A 22506-nucleotide genomic window follows, 5' to 3' on the forward strand; every position below is an offset into this window, starting at 1 on the left:
GAAGTATGAGAGAGCTTGGTGCAGCACCTGTCCCGTTGGAAGACTCTGACGAGGTTGCTGTTGCTGTAACTGACCACGCAGCACGTGCCCCGGGTACTGCTATAGTGCTCGTGCTGTGTAACGAGAATTTTCCACCCTATGGTCAACAGTTTTGCAGTCTATTTTACACTGGTACCAGCACAAGATCCAGAAGCTGCAGCAACTGAAACATGATCCGCAGCAATATTCTGAGTTTTCTCTCTGGTTTCAGGCATGAATCGAAGTTGATGACATGTGGCCAGGGCATATTCTATAGAGTGAAGGGGCACATTTTACACTAAGGGTACAGTGAATACACACAACTGTCAGTTTGGGGTACTGTTAAACCTCGTGTTGCGCACTCGCCGTATGTGACCGTGTGGTGTGGATTTACAAGCATCTTTATTCTTGGTTCGTTCTTCTTTGAATGTGGTACACCCAGAGGGCCTTTGAGGTGCACCATGACGTCTGCACGTAATCGAGACCTCCTTGTACAGCCCGTGATTCCTGTTCTGGACTTTGTGGAAACCTCTGTTTTCATTCATGATGGAACAACGCCTCATGCCGCTCGCCCATTGTAAGGTCTGCTTAATGCAACTTTCAGCAAACATGTCACCTCCAGAGGTTTTCCAGACGTGTGGCCTGCTACATCACCTGATCTGGATCCATGTGAATTTTGACTCTGGGGGTATCTAAAAGAACGCGTTTACCAGGGACTCGTTGCGTCTCTACCTGATCTGAAGGCCAGTATAAAGGAAAACGTTGCTCAGATTCCACCGGAACTGCTGCGAACATCTTTTGGTCACGTCGTTTTACGGGTGCAGCATCTCGTCGACGTTTCCGGTGTTCATACAGAACAAAGTATGTAAGCGGCGGTTAATAATAAAGTCAGCATTATACCTTTCTCACTTGTTAAATATTTTCTGCCCACGTCCCGTTCCTAATCCATTACATATGGAAACATTTCCACACGTTTCTCTTGCATTCACAGCGCCAGAGTTGCAGATGGTGGTCAAAATTGGAATTCTTTTTTTCCAGCGTAAATCAGTTCCGCATTAACGCATTAGAATATCTACGAAGTTTCACTGCGACACGATCATTACGCCCCACAATGGACCTCTGTGAGCAGCTGCACTTTAATTATAACCACCCGATAATTCCTTGCAGCCAGTTTGATCAACGAGACGGCATTGACCCTCTAGCAGCGTTTCACGTACTGTGGCGGGGGAAACTCTCTCCCTTTTAAGCTGGTCTTTCTATGGTGGCACCAGCCTAACGCCCCCACAGGAAAAGGGTCTGCATGTGCGGAAGCGTGGCCCATAGCCGGTTTGAAAGCAATAGCCATTGACTTCCTTTTCAACGAACATGCCAACTTTGGACTATTTTACTGAATTTATTTCCGGAAATCTAAAGATTATGCGAACTTTCTCATCCTGTGGCCATTTTCCTTGGTAACACGTCAGTAGGATCGGAATAGTGGGAAAAATTACTTTTGTGGGGGAAATTAGCCTATCAAATGTTACCGCTCATTGATTATCTATCCAATCAAAGCGTGACTTCGGTCATTTGGTTCGTAATCTGTAGTACAGTTCGAATCTGTGATTCAGTTTTGTATTAATTAAATAATTCTGTCTTTGAAATGGATGGCAGCCAGAAAAGTCTGCAGTTTGCAGACGGAAACCTGAATTCTTGTTAATCTCCTACATATGAACTACGCTTCTTGCTCCGATTACCATCACACGTTTGAAGTCAGTTAACTTGCAATGTGCTGCTTCGTTCAATATAACCTGCGTGTAGCAGACGCAGAATATAGCATCGAAGTGTAGCAACAAAAATAGGATTAAATGGTTTAGTTGAAGAAGCAAGAAACTGTATTTAAAATGTCAATCCATAAAGCTTTGAGAAACTAGAAGTAGGACCAATATCCTCCACTGAAATTAAAAACAAAAAAAAAAAAAGTCAATGTGATGTTGATGGAATTTCAAACATAATTCTGAAGAGTTGTCGCAACTTAATAAGTAATGTCCTTAGTGGTGTATGCAACGCATCACTGACACAGCGAATTTTTCCAGAGATGTTAAAATATGCAATTGTTAAACCTCTTCATAAGAAAGATGACAACACAGACTTAAACAAATATCGTCCAGTTTCCTTACTGACATCTTTTTCCAAAACATGCGAAAAATTTATGTACTGAAGAGTAGTCTCACACTTAAACGGAAACAATTTACTTAGCATATCACAGTTCGGATCCCAGAAGCGTTGCTCGACTGAGAATGCTACTTATACATTCAATCATCAAATAGTACAAGCCTTAAATAATAAAATATCGCCAGTTGATGTTTTTGTGAGCTTTTCAAGGCGTTTGGTTGTAAATCATATTACTCTATTAGAAAAACTCGAGTTTTACGGAACTGATGGCTTTACGCACAGTTGGTTTGAATCATACTTAACAAACAGAGAGCGAAAGGTTGTGCTGAATAATTCCGTGTCGAAAGGGTAGAAAATTTTAGTGAGTGGGGAAAAATCACAGGGTTCAATTTTGGGTTCTCTTCTATTCATAATGTATTTGAATGACCTACTAGTTAACATTCAACAAACAGAATTGGTACTTTTTGCAGACGATTCTATTGTTAATAAATCAGATTAGAGAGAATTATAAAATGGTTCTCCGAAAATGAATCCTCTCAATACTTTGGAAAAAAACACAGACGCACACACTAACTATATTCAGTTCTGTACAACAAATTTAATCGTACTAACAATTGATGTAGCACTTGAACAGAAGTCAGCAAATACGGCATAATGCTCCAAATTTTTGGCTGTACTTGCTGATAAAAACTTGTACTGGAAGAAGCATATTACTGAGCTTTTCAAACAATCAAGTTCAGATACTTTTGGTCTTCGTAGAATTACTAATTTGGGAAACAAACAAACCATCAACCTGACATATTTTTCATATTTACACTCAATAATGTCTTACGGAATAATTTTCTGGGGTAACTCATCACTTAGAAAGAAAGTACTGACTGCATAAAAGCGAGCAGTAAGAATAATATGTTGTGTTCCCCACAAACGCCATGGAGCTAGGCGTCTTAACTGAGCCGTCACAGTACATACTATGTTCGCTAGTGAAATTCGCCCTAAATAATACATTACAACTTGAGAAGAATAGAGATGTCTATGCCCACAACACTATAGGTAAAAATGACCTTCATTACCTATTACAAGCTGACAGTGACTCAGAAAGGAGTTCAACAAGCAGCAACGAAAATTTTTGACCATTTGCCTAAGAACATAAAATAGCTGACAGGTTACTTTACTTTACATGTGGCAAGGGCCTTTCGACCATACGCCTGCTCTATGAGCCTCTTCCACTTCTCCCTGTCCAATGCGCTGTTTGTCCAGTTGCTGTTGCTGTTCATCCTAGTTGTTAGTTGTGTCTTCGCGAATGTTATCCCGCCATCTGATTCTGGGTCTCCATCTTTCTCTGGTTCCATCTATTGTTCTGCTGAATGCCATTCCAGGTAGTCTATTCTCTGTCATTCTTGCTATATGGCCTGCCCAATTTAACTTTCTCCTCTTGAGCACTTCGACGATGTTACGGTGTTTGTACAGCTCTCTTAATTCTTCATTTCTTCTTATTCTCCATTCCATGTTATTTTCGTCGTATACTGGTCCAAAAATTATCCTTGGTACTTTTCCTTCGAATATTAACAGTTTTTCTTCATCTTTCTTTCTAAATATTAATGTTTCACATCTATATAACATCACAGGTATAATGGTCAACCGAGCGAGGTGGCGCAGTGGTTAGACACTGGACTCGCATTCGGGAGGACGACGGTTCAATCCCGCGTCCGGCCATCCTGATTTAGGTTTTCCGTGATTTCCCTAAATCGCTCCAGGTAAATGCCGGGATGGTTCCTTTGAAAGGGTACGGCCGACTTCCTTCCCCATCCTTCCCTAATCCGATGAGACCGATGACCTCGCTGTCTGGTCTCTTTCCCCAAACAACCCAACCCAACCCAGAAATATACATACATTCGTCAGTGGATTAGAAGAATTTGTCCAGGACAAGTAATTTTAAGTTATATTTAAAATTCCAAAAGAGAATTAATCAGAATGATGCAAAATTACTACAAAATTGCTAAGAAAACAAGATTACATGTTAATGAAGAAAAGACAGAATACGTGCCCATAAGTAAGAAAACCAGAAAAGATGCACATACATACGTATAATTGTCGATTGCTATATGTGGATTTTGAAGTTACTGCTAGGTGATGTTTTTCTTAGCTGACTGATGAAACTAAAAAGTCTCTTGTTTGGTGTTGGTAAACGGGCATCTATTTCTATATCTCTTTTGTTGTTTTTACTAAAAAGACTTCCTAGATACTTGAAGTGGTCAACAGTCTTGAAACTGAACCCATCTACGGTCAGAAGTGCATCTTTTCTAGTTTTCTTACTTATGGGCAGGTATTCTGTCTTTTCTACGTTAACATGTAATCTTGTTTTCTCAGCAATTTTGTAGTAATTTTGCATCATTCTGATTAATTCTCTTTTGGAATTTTAAATATAACTTAAAATTACTTGTCCTGGACAAATTCTTTTAATCCACTGACGAATTCCAACGTAAAAGCCGGTAGCCAGTAAAAAAGAAATTATTGTTAAGTGTAGTTGTATGAGTAGGACTCAATAATACACTACTGGCCATTAAAATTGCTACACCAAGAAGAAATGCAGATGATAAACGGGTATTCATTGGACAAATATATTATACTAGGACTGACATGTGACTACATTTTCACGCAGTTTGGGCGCATAGATCCTGAGAAATCAGTACCCAGAACAACCACCTCTGGCCGTAAAAACGGCCTTGATACGCCTGGGCATTGACTCAAACAGATCTTGGATGGCGTGTACAAGTACAGCTGCCCAAGCAGCTTCAACACGATACCACAGTTCATCAAGAGTAGTGACTGGCGTATTGTGACGAGCCAATTGTCGGCCACCATTGACCAGACGTTTTCAGTTGGTGAGAGATCTGGAGAATGTGCTGGCCAGGGCAGCAGTCGAACATTTTCTGTATCCAGAAAGGCCCGTACAGGACCTGCAACATGCGGTCGTGCATTATCCTGCTGAAATGTAGGGTTTCGCAGGGATCGAATGAAGGGTAGAGCCACGGGTCGTAACACATCTGAAATGTAACGTCCACTGTTCAAAGTGCCGTCAATGCGAAGAAGAGGTGACAGAGACGTGTAATCAATGGCACCCCATACCATCACGCCGGGTGATACGCCAGTATGGCGATGACGAATACACTCTTCCAATGTGCGTTCACCGCGATGTCGCCAAACACGGATGCGACCATCATGATGCTGTAAACAGAACCTGGATTCATCCGAAAAAATGACGTATTGCCATTCGTGCAACCAGGTTCGTCGTTGAGTACGCAATTGCAGGCGCTCCTGCCTGTGATGCAGCGTCAAGGGTAACCGCAGCCATGGTCTCCGAGCTGATAGTCCATGCTGCTGCAAACGTCGTCGAACTGTTCGTGCAGATGGTTGTTGCCTTGCAAACGTCCCAATTTGTTGACTCAGGGATCGATACGTGGCTGCACTTTCCGTTACAGCCATGCGGATAAGATGCCTGTAATCTCGACTGCTTGTAATACGAGGCCGTTGGGATCCAGCACGGCGTTCCGTATTACCGTCCTGAACCCACCGATTCCGTATTCTGCTAACAGTCATTGGATCTCGACCAACGCGAGCAGCAATGTCCCGATACGATAAACCGCGATCGCGATAGGCTACAATCCGACCTTTATCAAAGTCGGAAACGTGATGGTACGCATTTCTCCTCCTTACACGAGGCATCACAACAACGTTTCACCAGGCAACGCCGGTCAACTGCTGTTTGTGTATGAGAAATCGGTTGGAAACTTTCCTCGTGTCTGCACGTTGCAGGTGTCGCCACCGGCACCAACTTTGCGTGAATGCTCTGAAAAGCTAATCATTTGCATATGAGAGCATCTTCTTCCTGTCGGTTAAATTTCGCGTCTGTAGCGCGTCATCTTCGTGGTGTAGCAATTTTAATGGCCAGTAGTGTAATTTTGTCATTAATGTTAACACTGATCCTATAAACTGACTTGTTCCACGTCATTTCGATACAAGGATCGTACAGATGAATTATGAAACTTGCAACTAACTAACTAATTAACTAAATAACATCTGGCGGCTGCATTTAGGCGGCATAGAGAACACATCTCCAAATTGGAATACCCTTGGGTAGCTCAGGCCGCTCAGTGCAGCTTCCATTACGACTGCCGCCTGTAGGAGTGTCCGGGCCTTTTTTTCAGGTGTTCAACATCCTGGGGCTGGGACCGGTGCCGTGGGCGATGGTGGGCGAGGTGTTCCCCTCGGAGGTGAAGGGGCTGGCCACGGCCATCGTGACGGTGGTGCTCAGCGTGAGCTCGACGGCCGTGGCGAAGCTCTTCCAGGTGGTCAGCGACCGGGTGGGCATGCACGTCGTCTTCTTCTCCTTCTCGGCGTGCGCCGCCGCCGGCCTCGTCTTCACCTACTTCTGCGTGCCCGAGACCAAGGGCCGCTCCTTCCTGGAGATCATGCGACACTTCGAGGGGGACGCCGCCGAGTCGCCAGAATCCACCGAGAAGCAACCTCCAGCTGTGCCGCAGCACCCGCAGCACCCGGCCCTTCATCTCTGACGTGATAACACGACACTAGCTCGTTGCAGCACATTACTAGACAAACGTGCATGTCGGTAAGAATGTGACGACTTTCGTCCAGACAGTATACTTCGTTAAACGTTGTATTTTGATCTGGTAAAACTGAGTAGTTTTTGTGACTCTTTCTCCCTTTCAACTGTGTTGAAGATACTTGTTTGACAGAGACAACTGATGCTGTTTTTCTCTTGCATTTGTGCCTGCTGCAAGACGAGAATAATCCGAAACGCGTGACTTTTTTTTTAGCGGCGATGATGGGCACTAAGTGCCTGTGTGAAAATGGTGCTGGGACCTGACAGATGCATATTCAAACATCAGACAGCGCCAGCCTGTCACGTGTGTTGACATGCACATGCTCGCTCTTCGGCTGCACAAGTTTTATGTACAAATATTAAGTGAAAGATGACTGTTATTTATAAAACTACAAAATAATATATACTCAACAATGATGGTAAATATAAAATTATTTAAAATAACTGCAATATTTGTATTTTATATCATAAATGTAAATAAGATGTAATGAAGAAATATACCAAACTGCAAAACATTTAATATGATTTGTAACATCTATGTCTACATGTACATACAAACTCCACAAGCCATCCTTCGGTGCACAGTGAAGGACACTTTGCACCACTACCAGTTTAGATTAGATTAGATTAATTATTCATTCCATAGACCCATAAAAAAGGGAATCCTCCTGGGTGTGGAACATGTTAGATAAACACATTACAAAAATGTAATTAGAAAAACTTGAGTTTCATTAATTTTAATGATCCTCAGTCAATAAACAGTAAAATTATGTACATGAATTAAATTTAAACTTCTAATATTTACAGGTTTAATACTTACATCTGCTTTCATTAAATCCATCATTCAGATATTTGCTAGTTTCTTGGCTATTACAACCAAGTATTGTCAAAAATTAAAGTAAATTATTCATTTCAGTGATCCTCAGTTAAGAACAGTAAGATTATCTACAAGATTTAAAATTAAACTTCCACCATTTACAGACTTAAGACTTACATCTGCTTTCCATACATCCATCATTCACACAGTAGGTAGTTACTTGGTTGTTACAACCAAGTATTGTCAAAATTTAAAATATAATAAATTTTTATTAAAATACTATATGCTTCCTTATCAACTCCAATTTCTCTTATCTTGTTTTCACAGTTCATAGCTGACATGTGCGTTGGTGGCAGTATCATCATTCTGCAGACGGCATCCAGTGCCGGTTCTCTAAATTTTCTCAGTAGTTTTTCACGAACGAACATGTTTCCTCTACGGATACCCATATGAGTTCACAGAGCATTCCCATGATACTCATGTGTTGATCGAACCTACTGGTAACAAGTTTAGCAGAACGCTTTTGAACCGCTTCAGTGTCATTCTTCAATATGGTGGGGAGCTAAGACACTTGAGCAGTACTGAAGAAAGGGTCGCACACGTGCTCTGTATGTGGTCTCCGTTAGAGAGAGGTAAAGTTTCCCAGAATTATCCGAAAACAACGATATCGACCATTTGCCTTCCTTACTACTGAGATTACTTGCCCATTCAATTTCATATTGCTTTGTAACATTATGCCTAGACAGTTAATCGTCACAGCCATTTAAAGCAGCAAACAGCCAATACTGTTTTCGAACAATATAGGGTTGCTTTTTCTACCCATCTGCATTAACCTACACATTTCTATATTTAGTGCAAACTGCCGCCCAACACATCAAACAGAAATTCTGCCCAGATTATCCTGTATCCCCCTACGGTCACATGATGACGACAGTTACCCATACACTAGAGCGTCACAGGATACTGCTCACCCAGACGGCAGATCGTTCATGTATATAGTGAAAAAGAGCCGTCCTGTCTCACTTCCCTGAGGCACTCCTGGCGATACACTTATTCCTAATGAACACGTATTGGATTACATTACTTAAGAAGCCTTCCAACCTTTCACATATCCGGAAACTTGTTTCATATGTTGGATCTTCGTTCACAGTCTGCAGTGAAGCATTGTTTCAAATGCTTTCCAGAAACCTAGGAATATGGAATCTGCCTGTTGTCCTTCATTCATGGTCCACTAGAGAAGAGAGCAAGCTGAGTTTCATCTGAGCAATGTTTTCTAAGTCCATCATTATTTGCGGACAGAAGCTGTACTGTCTCAGTGTAATTTATTATGTTCGAACTGAGAATTTGCATATAGGCTCTGAAGAAAACTGACGTTAAGGATATTGATCTGTAATTTTGTGAATCTGTTCTTTTATTCTTATTTGATATGCATATATATATATATCACATCAACAGAGAAATTCTGGGCAACACTAGAGAGAGTGATGGCCAAGATTCACAAAGACATGGGAAGAATTTCGTAGATAGATTATGCAAAAAGCAAAATAACTAATACCACGGAAAAAGAACACTAAACACCCTTGGAGGAACTCAGAGTGTAAAAAGGCACTAGAAATACGCACACAAGCTTTTCAGGACTAAAATAGTAAAAAATCCCCAGAACGCCCATGTTGTTTCCAAGAGTCAAGAAAACAGGTTGAAAAACTTATTAGGCAAACGAAGCGAAAGTACATGAAGGAGCAACTGGATGCTATAGAGGTAAGCTTCCGCAACCAGAATTCTACAGGACCTTCTCAAGAAAGATCTGCGGGTACGCACCTCAAAATTTGTGTTTTAGGAAACCAGATGGAAAACTAGCACTAACTAACCAAGAGAATTGTCAAGAACTGGCACTTTATTTCTCCGATCTCCTTAACTGCCCTAAACCTGCAAAAAGATTTCCTGTACACAACTTACCTCCACCCAACCAGAATCGCTGCCACCAACCTGTGAAGAGATCAGCAAACACATACTTAATCTAAAAAAAAACAGCAGGAGATCCGGTGAAGACAGTATCATTACAGAACTACTAAAGAACCTTGGACCAAAGTCACTACAGGAGCTTACGAAAATAATCTCTACCATCCGGCAAACAGAAAAACTTCCTGACGACTGGAAATGTGCACGTATCCATCCCCTGCGCGCGAGAGGAGATTGGACGAATGTAAACAACTATAGAGGAATCTTTCTGCTGCAAGTCACCTACAAAACTTTCTTAGTATGCTTACTCCAGAGAGCACAAGAACAGTTAGAACACAAAATTGGTGAATACCTGGTCGTTCATACACAGAACAAATCCTCAATCTGAAAACAATTCTAAAACACAAGGCCATCAGGAAAGCACCAAACATATGCACCTTCATAGACTTCAAGAAAGCGTATGATTCTGCTGACCGACAATCCTTGTTCAACGTCTTTGAAGAACAGGGCCTTGACCCAAAAACACTACAATTAATCAGACAGACATTAGCTGACACAGCATTGAAAGTTAAATTCATGGGTGAAATCTCTGATCCCTTCATGAGCAAAACTGTAGTGCGCCAAGATGACGGATTATTCCCACTATTATTCAACCTAGTACTGGATAAAGTAATGAGGGAATGGGGAAAAAGAACTGAAAACTCAAGGACACTGGAAACAACATGCCGGGACAAAACAGAATTATCAAACCAAGCTTTCGTAGATGACCCGGCCATACTATCATACAACGAAGCAACAGCAACCAAACAAACAGTGGTACTAAAAGAAGCGCGGAAAAAGTTGGGCTGCAAATCTCTTTCGAGAAGTCTGAATTTTTCTGCTCAAAATTAAACGTAACAAAATTAGACACAAAATACGGCAAGATAAACAGAGTTGTACACTTCAAGTATCTAGATGAGATCCTGGAACCTACAGGAGGAGAAAAGATTAGATTAGATTAATTATTCATTCCACTGACCCACAAAAGAGGGGACAAAAGACTCGATTACAAAAAATGAAAAGAGCGTTCGGGAAGACACAGCACGTATACAATAAAAATGCATGTCCATTCACTACAACACAGTAATCAAGCCTGAAATAATGTATGCAAGTGAGACGCTAACACTCCATACGAAAAGTGACATGGAAAGTATACTGAAGGAAGAAAGGAAATCATGAGGAAAATTCTCGGCTCAAAGCTGACAGAAGAGGGATACAGATCACACTCTAGGAAAACTACAGAGAAGATGTCCAACACAGCAGCAGATGTCAGAAAAAGATGGTTGAAGTCCTATGAGCACATCATCATCAGGCTATCAGCAAAAGGACTCACCAAGAGAATTCTAACATACATACAAGGAGTCAAATCAACAATACCATGGATCACGCAGGTCAGACTGGACCTAGAAGCAGAAAAAATCGATCCAACAGAAACTGAAGACAGAAAAGTATACAAGGACAAGATGGAAGATCAAAAAGAACGCTCAAATGAGGCAAAATGCTTTGCGTGATCCTACAGTCTCGACGCAAATTATATATATACATATAATCATTACCCTACTCGTTTATCCTGTTACTTGGAGCTTCACACTGGATGAGAAATTCGCGATAACTCCAAGCTACATAAGAGGCAAGTACTCAACATTACTCTTTTTAAAATTGGGATTTCATCTGGACGTGGCGTTTTTTTTCTATTCTTGCAACAACTTGAGAGTGATCGACAGAGGTGATCACTTTTTTCATATGAAAATTGAGCAATCTCTGCGCGTTGTAAATGCATTACCGACCTACAACATATTACGTGAGCATGCGATGGCATTGTTGTCCTGAGCAACGACGGTGTTAGTCAGAAGTTTTAAAAAATGCTAGACTACTAGTCAATACAAGGCTTACAAAAGTAAAAGAAGAAAATCTGACCAATATCACGTTTGACTAGTCACTTTTCTTCGCTTTGAAAAAGTTTTCCACTTGGTCTGTGCTATATAAAGTTGTTCCTTTAGCAGTAATGCTTTAGGATGTGGGATCTCGTTGACTTGTAACAGAATCTCATACGGATGAAAAAATTTCTTTCCTTCTTTATTATAATTTGAATTTTGGGGTGTGTGTTATCCATTACTAAATCTCCCACCTGAAATACTGGTTTCTGTGCGTGCTGGTATGTCTCTGCTCGGTATTTTTGATCAAGGAATCGTGTACTAGATCAATTTGTATGATGGCGAGGTTGTTAATAAAAATAGTGGTTCAGCTACTACCTTTTCTCTCTTACTATCTCTAGAGGCGCAAGTTTCATATTCAGCTGAAGCAGTACATTCAAAAGCTTCTGGAACTCAGGCTTTAAGCTGATCCACTTAGATTGTTTAGAGGAACAATATGTTTTACAGAGACAGCCTAATTCTTCCACCACACATCCTGCACGATTCCCCTGGGGCTGATACTTGGATATGAGTATGTATTGAGTATGTGCAGACCTTAACACCTCTTAAAAATGGTTACTTAAATGTGTACTGCCATAAGCAGATAACAAATTTTTAGGTACTTGACAATGAAGAAAGAAATCGCGGATTACGCACTGAACTACTTCCTATGCAGTGGCCCTCTTGTGTACAATTTCACATGTTTAGAATGGCATCCTAGAATAACAAGCATATAAGTAACATCTCCTAGGCTGCGAGGAAGTGCACCAAAAAATCCACTGCAATTAAATCGCACAATGTTCTTGGAATAATGATGTAATGTTTATACCCAATAAGAGGGCTCAAATCCTTCACTCATTGACGCATTTGATAGATACTTAGTATTTACCGTACTATTTTTGTCACATTTGTGAAATAATATTTCCTTACATGTCAGATACATTTTCTAATCCAAAAATGGCCACAATCTTCATGTCTATATGCATTTATGTATGTACGTGTGTAACTAATCCTTGGACTATTGTGTAACGCGTACAAGTTTTCCATGATCTTTCTAGATTGCAAATTTTCCAACGAGGACCATCTTTATACATTACCCATTATTGTGATAGAATGTTCATTTCTCTACCTACCCTTACTGTCTGATTACTTTTGCTAACAGTGGACCATTGATCTGTTCAAATTTTATAGCTTCAGCAAGATGCCTAACTCTCTGACAATGACCTGCAGTATTTAAAAAGTAGATCTGATATCCAGCTCCTAGACCTTGTTGGTATGCCTATGTGAAGCCTACAGAAGGCATCAGAAAGACAATTCTGTAAACATTGTACATAGTGCACATCAAATTCAAACTCTCGAAGACATGGTACACATTACATTAATCTATGATGCAGGAAAGATAATGTTTGATGATCCACGTAAACTATTGTTTTCCTTCCAGTTCGCAGAAAGCAAAATCTTTGAAATCAGCATACCACAACAAGGGATTCCTTTTCCGTGACGTAATAGTTCCTCTCATGTTTGTTTAGAACACGGCTAGTGAAAGCAACTGACTGGTGTCAGCATTCCTCATTATTTAATTGCCCCTGGAAAATAATCTGAAGCGTTTGTTGCCATCATGACCGCTTACTTAGGATGGAACAAGATTGGTGCATTTACTAAATCTCTCTTCATACTATTAAAATGTTTCTTTCCCCCAGTGCAGCACTGATCTCTGTTTGAGTAAGTCTAAACTCCAAACTCAAAACTCCGTCCAAAAAGGCTTCGGAAGACCGAACGGTACCGACCGGCCTCTGTTTCATCCTTACCCGATAGGCGTCACTGGATTCGGATATGGAGGGTCATACAGTCAGCATACCGCTCTCCTGAGTAAGTCTAGTCATACAATATTGGTCAAATTGGCTCCCAGTAAAAATAGCCTAAAAATTCCTACTGTTCCCAAAAATTACTCTGTTCCTTCTTCCTTAGACTGAGACACTGGGAAACTGCTTCTACATTAGATGTGTTTGGTTTAGCCCCTCTACTATCTGCAATATGACCTAGAAATTTCACTTCCAGCCTTCCGATTGTGATTCCCTTCTCTTTCATCTGCATATAAACTTTCTTTAATACCGCTATATCTCATTCCAGGTCAGATTTATTATTAAAACATCGACACAAAGAACCTGTTTCCGTAATAGCTGTTCCTCAAGAGCCAAGTCTAATTCTCGAAAGAAAACAGCAAACCAAATATTTAAACCAATAGCCAACATGTTGAATTACTAGCACCTTCCTTTAAAAAGGAGCACCATATACTTTCTGGAATCTGGATGCAAAGGAACCTACAAGTAGCCGGCTGTGAAGTCCATACTACTAATATTTGTTGCCCCATCCAGTTAAGTTAATTTTTTCCACAGGAACAGGCCGATCTCTCTCCATTTCGATTATTTGGTTTTGTGCCCTGTCATCCAGGACCATACGTACACCCACTCATGGTTTCTTTACAGCTAATAGTGGATTATTAAGAGTACTTTGTGATCTTTCAGTAATCCCGTGATGTATCATCTTCGTGATTTCTCTCGCAGCTACTTCGTTTAACGCTAATGGTATAGCATATGGATGTTTACAGAAAGCTTCAGTGTTCTTGATTTTGAACTTCAGGTCCTTCAGAGATAATAGTACTGAATTATAACAACAATACTTCGTTTAACGGTAATGGTATAGCATACGGATGTTTACAGAAAGCTTCTGTGTTCTTGATTTTGAACTCCAGGTCCTTCAGAGATAATAGTGCTGAATTATAACAACAATTAATTCAATCCTTCACTCCTTGTTTAATCAACTATTCTCACTGCACCTGTTTTCTATATCTTGTTCGATATTATTGACAGGATAGTTTATGTCACTGCTGTGAACTCAAATTTCTGTTTCCGAAAGTAAATTCGCTGAAACAGCTACCTGTCCTTGTGTACATGGGGTAACCTGTTCCCCTTCTTCTGAATACATGAACGAAACAATCATGTCTTTATCATCGTTTTGTAAGCTCACAGAAAGGTTATTAAAAGCTAACAAAGCTTTGTGTCTGCGAAGACAACTGATACCTAATGAAAGTGAGTTATTTTAATTCCTATCATCACTTCTTGAGTCTAGAGTAATGTTCACCCACATGTCATCAACCATTCCTTTAATTAAGGGCTTCCTAGAGATGGTATTTCTAAATTGATTGTTTTTAGTTAACAATTTTTTCTGTAAGCTCCTTCTACTATAATATCCTATAAAATTTATATCTATAGGCTGACCGTTATTCTTAGTTTTCTGTTTCAGAGGTTGTCCCTTTTCTCGGGACGCCATTGATTGCCTGACGTCTCAGTAAACACTTCTCTTATGGATTGTGGATTTCTTATTACGATGTGATTCCCCTGTATCTTACCGCATTTTCTAACCGTTCCTGATGTCTCCTTTTACCCGAGTCTCAGGATGCTGTCTTTTAAACTGACAGTAACGGCCGGTATTATTGTTTTCCTCCTGTGTTCTGAACTACTTTTTTTGCCACATTCTTCTCTATTGTTCCTAAACCTGTCATCTTTCCGAAGTTTATTCAAGGTATTGCCCTAGGTAGCTACGTGTAGCAATAGCCTTTGACCTTTCTCCCCCAATCATTCTTTCTCTAACATACGCAGGCATTCTACTACTAAGTACCCCAATAAGGCGAATTCCACTAAGTTCTTCGATTCGAGCGCCACCATAAATATTTTGCAAATTCTCTGCACCGTTTAGTATAAGGGAAGTGATTTGCTGTAATTCTGCAGTTAGCTTCTGTTGTTCGTCTTGTGATCAGCGTTTATCTTCAAATTGCTGTGAGAAATCTGCCCAGTTTTGGAAATCCAGTTTGTGAAGGACAGTTCATCCTGCGGCTTCAGCCTCTGAGTGCCATATCACAAACTGGATCATCCTTCTGTCTTCCCGTGAAGTAGGTACAACTCCCTTAAAGATTCTCAAAATTATAATCGGATGTAGCTCCACTTCTGCCTTGAAACTTGGGAAATGACGTGCCGTGTGACTATTGTTTACCCTTTTTACCATTCAACTCAGGGAATGTGGTTTATTTTCACTAGTATCGTGGAAACACCGTGAACTGTTTGTATTCGTTCTGTGTTCCAGAGGTTACACTATACTATCTGGAAAATCTAATAATGTTTTATTCCCTCGTTGCTCATTTTCACTACTTCTGTCCGTAATACGTGACCGCTTTTGCGTAGAAGACTTAGAGACTGCTTGCATACCTCTTGCAAACAGCCCTCTTCCCTTTCTAAGCGTCCTAAGTGCGGATTTTGGTACTCCATGATCTTCCACACAATCTAAATACCCTTACAATGGGCTGAAGACACTTAACGCATTTAAGTTTTCTTACATGTCAGATTTTAAATTTTCTAACTCTTTACATCCCTCTTCAGCAAGATTAAATATCACTATACATTACATAATCTGTTTTTCCGATCTCCCTCCGATGCCTGACGATACTTCCTTCATGAACTCTAAAAACTCTTTACGAACCAGATCAGTTTGATTAATAATCTCTCTTGTTGCTATGACGTTGCTTTTCGTCAATTTCATCTTTCTTTTTGTTTTTTTAAATTCCTTATCCGTTCGCTTAATGTTTATATACGTTGCTTCATTTGAGCCTTTTCCTCCCTTGATTTACAAATACTCATTTCTAATTGTGAATGCGCATTTGCAACCTTAATACTTAGATTATCTACCTGTTGATTCAATTCCGTTTTTATATTCTCAAACCGAGAAGGTGGACTCTTATTGTGGAGAATGGCAATTAAAATCTCCTCCTGCCATTCAGATTTAGGTTCAAATGGCTCTGAGCACTATGGGACTTAACATCTGTGGTCATGAGTCCCCTAGAACTTAGAACTACTTAAACCTAACTAACCTAAGGACATCACACACATCCATGCCCGAGGCAGGATTCGAACCTGCGACCGTAGCAGTCGCGCAGTTCCGGACTGAGCGCCTAGAACCGCTAGACCACCGCGGCCGGCTCAGATTTAGGTTTTTCCTAAATCGTTCCAGGCAAATGCAGGGATGTTTGCTTTGAAAAGGGGGCGGCCGATTTCCTTCCTCATCTTTTCGTAATCCGAGCTTGTGCTCCGTCACTGATATCTGCGCTGTCGATGGGACTTCCCTCTTCCAATATTCTCAACCTGTGTACTTAGACTATTAACGTGTGTGATTAGATTATTTAACTGTCAATTTGAATTGTCTGTTTTTGAATTGCTTTTAGGACCCAGAAGGATGCGTCCTCTTCATCAAATCTCTACTCAAAGTGGGTAGATAATTGTAGTTTAGATTTTTTATGATACAAAATTTCCACAATAGCTTGCTAAACACTTACGACTAAACCTAAACTAGACTCCGTCCGAACAGGCCCCGGAAGGACCAACGGTCCGACCGACAGCCATATCATCCTCAGCACACAGGCATCACTGGATGCGGATGTGGAGGGGCATGTGGTCAGCACACCGCTCTCCCAGCCGTATGTCGGTTTACGAGATCGGAGCCGCTACTTCTCAATCAAGTAGCTCAGTTTTCGTCACAAGGGCAGAGCGCACCTTACTTGCCAACAGCGCTCGGCAGATTGGGTGGTCCCTGTCCAAGTGTTAGCCCAGCGTGTTAGCGCTTAACTTAAAAAAACACACACGACACTCCGCCTTTTAGCTTTTACGCAACACTGTACAACCTTTTCACTGCCAAAACGAGTCGAACTCATCGGAAAGATTAATTGTAGACTGTTGGCTGGAACGTGGTGTAGATCTCCACCCTCAGACAGCAAATGCGCTCGGCTGCCGCCACCAGGTCGCGATGTCTCGTCCTCGCCTGCGTCGTGGTTGTCAGCAACACACGTCATCAGCTGTCTGGTCCAGGGAACAGCAGCATGCTGCTCAGTTCGCTCTCCTATCTTTCCAAAGTCGTCGGAGGTTCAGGAGATTCTTCCGTACTCGCTTCCAATGAGCTCAGAGCCCTCTTGAATGGGTTTACAATCTCTTTTAGTCTTTCTGCTGTCCCACGTACGCTCACCAGGCGTGGTGTTACATTTCTGGTCCGAAGAAGTGAATTTAGGCGGGTTGACACTTAGGTAATCTGTTTAACCGTGCTCGGTCGAAGTGAAACACTGAATTATTTCTTTGATAGACTGCAGAGCCTTGTTTCCGAAAGAGATTTGATTGGTTAAAAAAATCATTCAATTGTTCTATCGAAAACTGCAATTTCCACGGTAATCAGTCGATGTTGCTGTAAATTAGTGAAATTCGTATCCACATGCAGTTATTTCAGACTATTATCGATCTCGAATTTTGGGGGCAGTCAAATTAAAACCGAATATTCGCCACGACGGGACCATTCAAAAGAAATCACCAAACGAGTTAAGATATTTGTCCTACTTGTGGACGAGATGATCAGTTCCTTTTTCGTAGAACATGATCAGCCGCTGACAGACCCAGAAACGCACCAACTCTCGCACTTCCTCTTCCGACTGGAACCGACGTACGCCCATGTCTTTCTTCAGGTCGACAAAGTTGTGAAAAACACGCGGAGAAAGACCCGGGCTGTAAGGACGATGATGCGGTGTTTCCCAAAAAAAAACCGCTAAAGCATAGCCAATGAGCGGTGTGGGGGCTGGTGTTGTCGTGAAACATGATGATTTTGCCCGACTGTATTCCTGGACATTAAGAATTTATGGTGTATCGCAATTTCCGCAAAGTGTTTTTATTGCACCGAGCTTTGATTGTGGTTCCAGATTTGAGGAACTCGACGAGCAGAAAGAAGGCCCTTGCAGTCGAAGAACAAGGTATAATGACCTTACCGGAACTTGGGCGAACAGCTTTGAATTTCTTTGGTGGCCGAGATGTGGGATGTTTCCACTATTGGTTTTGCCGTCTGACGGAATCATCCGTTGCACGGTAACGCCCGTCCCCACACTGTCCATTGGACAAAGGCTACACCTCAGCGGTTTGGTTGGGAAACACTGCAACATCATCCGTACAGTCTCGATCATTCAACATGTGATTCTCGCATCTTTGACAGCTTGAAGAAAGACATGCGTGGATGTCGGTTCAGTTGGACGAGGAGGTGAAAAAGTGGGTGCGGTTGTGGATGTGTCAGCGGCTGACCATGTTCTACCGAATAGCAATTGATCAGCTCGTCTCCCAGTGGGACAGATGTCTTATCGCATGTGGTGAGTAATTTGGAATGGAGCCGTTCCATTGTCCCGTTGTGGTGGGTGTTCGGTTTTCATTTCACTGCCCCTCATAGTTGAAAAATTTCAGAATTATTCTGCCACTTAAATAGAAATGCATATATACAGCCGGCCGGGGTGGCCGAGCGGTTCTAGGCGCTGTGTCTGGAACCGCGCGACCGCTACGGTCGCAGGTTCGAATCCTGCCTCGGGCATGGATGTGTGTGATGTCCTTAGATTAGTTAGGTTTAAGTAGTTATAAGTTCTAGGGGACTGATGACCTCAGACGTTGCCATATGAACCATTTTTGAACATATATACACAGCACTGATCCGTTACAAAATCTTCTTCTGAAACTAAATTGACTTCTCCATACCATAAATAAATACAATGTGAAATTAACTTTCAACTCGAAGTACTTTTATCGTCTTTGTATTAACGTATGACTTTACTTGCATGCAACTGCAGGCTGATTCTTACAACATTAGAATTCACTGCAGACACGTTTGGTTATCTTCTTTTTCTTTTAATCACAATAGCACCTATCAATGAAAATTGAAAACCAGAGTTTCAAAACAATCGCCAGCAGGTTTTTCTCGCTATCTCTACCCGTCACATCAGTTGTGGCAGTGGACAGTACAGCATCTCTGGCCACAGCGGAGCCGACTCACTGTCGATGTATTATGTAGCCCTTGATCTCGACATGAAACAAAAGAAAACAAACATTCATGCAATAAAAACTGTAAAGGATACGGATAAAGCATATATATTTAACCTAATTGGCTTGATATTTATTAAATTTATTTACGTCGCCTCCATAGCTGTATTCAATAAGGCGGTAATAACTGCAGTGTGACAACTTCCGATACTTTGTACACCATTCATTCTCACTTTTGAGTAAAACTCTATGTATATTCTTATTAGAGCAGTGCTTATTTTCAGTTCCAAGACATTAAACAATAAAGTACAAGATCTCCTACTGAAAGACATGGGATGCACACAATCACGCAGTATTTATTAGGGAATTATACATTCCACAATCTAGAAAGTAGCTCGGATGAATCAATAAATAAATACTGAACTGTGACGAATAAGGCAGTTACTTAGAAATAAATCTAGCAATATGTTGGTCTATGTTCCCTGGCATGTTCACAAAATTACAAAACAGAAGAAGTGGACTTGGAGACAACAGGACATGAACCAACTACATTCGATGTCATAACGTTGCGCTTGTTTGCAGCTGCACTTCACTTCTGTGCATATTTATCTGTGCCTTTGATGTTACAAAATCTTGAAGGCTTAAACTGTCAATATGTGATCAACTGATATCTAATTATGACAAATCTTACTAAAAATGAAACATTTTTGATAAACCTTCAACGAGCTGTTGCCTTGAAGCGGTATATTTTCAAAATGCGCAAGTTATAATATGAAAACTGCCAAATAGGACAATTCTTTAAATTGAATACGACGTTTTTCGTCATTTCATTTTAAAAAATCACATAAGAAAAGACGTTTTTTTGGGAGATCCTCAATGTGCTTTTAAACGGCATATATTCGTAGGTCGTAAGTATAATATGAAACCCACCAAATACGGGCTTCATCTGGAACTACGTGACCCAATATGGCGCCTCAAAAGTTCTGCTCGTGACGCAGAACGCGCTGTTGCACCTCATTGGTCACAGTCATCTCACCAAAGCAAAAATCTGACTTGTCTTATTTAGTTTTTAAAGGTTCAGAATGCCGTGGAACGTGAATTTTCACGTTGTGACGTCACAGAACTCGACCAGCTCCTCGTTTAAAAACGCTCTCATTTCTCGTGTGTGGACGGGTAACTTGCGTTGGCACCAAATGACAGAGTTGCTGGGAATCACCAGCAGGGGCCACTGACAATCAGCGGTCACGTGGCTGTTGACGTCAGCTGCCTAGCGCCTCGCCCGGGTACTTCCCCAACTTCCTCGGTAAAGACGTACATGAAACCTGTCGGTGAACTTTTGTAGCTGAGGTGCGACCGGGAAGGGAAAACTCGCTTTCGGGTCCAAGTGCGTCATAGCGCTCTGCCCTGCGTCAAGCATACACGCCACACACATCCGAGCCAGAGTAATTATACTGCAATGGCCGGCAGGCATCCCACATATAAAGAGTAGTATGTGTGTGCTGTGTGGCATCCCCAACATCTTTTATAGAAAGACTTCAGTCCAGGCACTTGATGGCTATACTGGTACCTACGACAACTTGTCTCTTTGTTGCATTTCGCTGTTATTATTTGCTCTAATCTTGTTGTTGTTGTTGTGGTCTTCAGTCCTGAGACAGGTTTGATGCAGCTCTCCATGCTACACTATCCTGTGCAAGCTTCTTTATCTCCCAGTACTTACTGCAACCTACATCCTTCTGAATCTGCTTAGTGTATTCATCTCTTGGTCTTCCTCTACGATTTTTACCCTCCACTGCTAAATTTGTGATCCCTTGATGCCTCAGAACATGTCCTACCAACCGGTCCCTTCTTCTTGTCAAGTTATGCCACAAACTCCTCTTCTCCCCAATTCTATTCAATACCTCCTTGTTAGTTATGTGATCTACCCATCTAATCTTCAGCATTCTTCTGTAGCACCACATTTCGAAAGCTTCTATTCTCTTCTTGTCCAAACTATTTATCGTCCATGTTTCACTTCCATACATTGCTACACTCCATACAAATACTTTCAGAAACGACTTCCTGACACTTAAATCTATACTCGATGTTAACAAATTTCCCTTCTATAGAAACACTTTCCTTGCCATTGCCAGTCTACATTTTATATCCTCTCTACTTCGACCATCATCAGTTATTTTCTTCCCCAAATAGCAAAACTCCTTTACTACTTTAAGTGTCTCATTTCCTAATCTAATTTTCTCAGCATCACCCGACTTAATTCGACTACATTCCATTATCCTCGTTTTGCTTTTGTTGATGTTCATCTTATATCCTCCTTTCAAGACACTGTCCATTCCGTTCAACTGTTCTTGCTCAATATACAGATTTAATAACATCGGGGAGAGGCTACAACCCTGTCTCACTCCCTTCCCAACCACTGCTTCCCTTTCATGTGACTAGACTCTTATAACTGCCCTCTGGTTTCTGTACAAATTGTAAATAGCCTTTCGCCTCCTGTATTTTACCCCTGCCACCTTCAGAATTTGAAAGAGAGTATTCCAGTCAACATTGTCAAAAGCTTTCTGTAAGTCTACAAATGCTAGAAACGTAGGTTTGCCTTTCCTTAATCTTTCTTCTAAGATAAGTCGCAAGGTCAGTATTGCCTCACGTGTTCCAGCATTTCTACGGAATCCAAGCTGATCTTCCCCGAGCTCGGCTTCAACCAGGTTTTCCATTCGTCTGTAAAGAATTCGCGTTAGTATTTTGCAGCTGTGACTTATGAAACTGATAGTTCGGTAATTTTCACATCTGTCAACACCTGCTTTCTCTGGGATTGGAATTATTATATTCTTCTTGAAATCTGAGGGTATTTCACCTGTCTCATACATTTTGCTCACCAGATGGTAGAGTTTTCTCAGGGCTGGCTCTCACAAGGCTACCAGTTGTTCTAATGGAATATTGTCTACTCCCGGGGCCTTGTTTCGACTCAGGTCTTTCAGTGCTCTGTCAAACTCTTCACGTAGTAACGTATCTCCCATTTCATCTTCACCTACATCCTCTTCCATTTCCATAATATTGTCCTCCAGCACATCGCCCTTGTATAGACCCTCTATATACTCCTTCCACCTTTCT

General features: G+C 41.3%; 1 protein-coding gene across 1 annotated transcript in view; it reads left to right on the forward strand.

Annotated features, from left to right (window-relative positions):
- The window catches only part of LOC126482080 (facilitated trehalose transporter Tret1-like), a 131799-nt gene extending 124412 nt beyond the window's left edge, over positions 1 to 7387 (forward strand). Inside the window, exon 6 of the mRNA XM_050106056.1 lies at positions 6375 to 7387. Within this exon, the coding sequence (XP_049962013.1) occupies positions 6375 to 6740 (366 nt within the window). The 3' untranslated portion in view covers positions 6741 to 7387. The remainder of the gene's footprint in view (positions 1 to 6374) is intronic.
- Positions 7388 to 22506: the final 15119 nt, after the last annotated feature.

Source organism: Schistocerca serialis, chromosome 5 (assembly GCF_023864345.2).
Source record: "Schistocerca serialis cubense isolate TAMUIC-IGC-003099 chromosome 5, iqSchSeri2.2, whole genome shotgun sequence".
Classification (NCBI taxonomy): Eukaryota; Metazoa; Arthropoda; class Insecta; order Orthoptera; family Acrididae; genus Schistocerca; species Schistocerca serialis.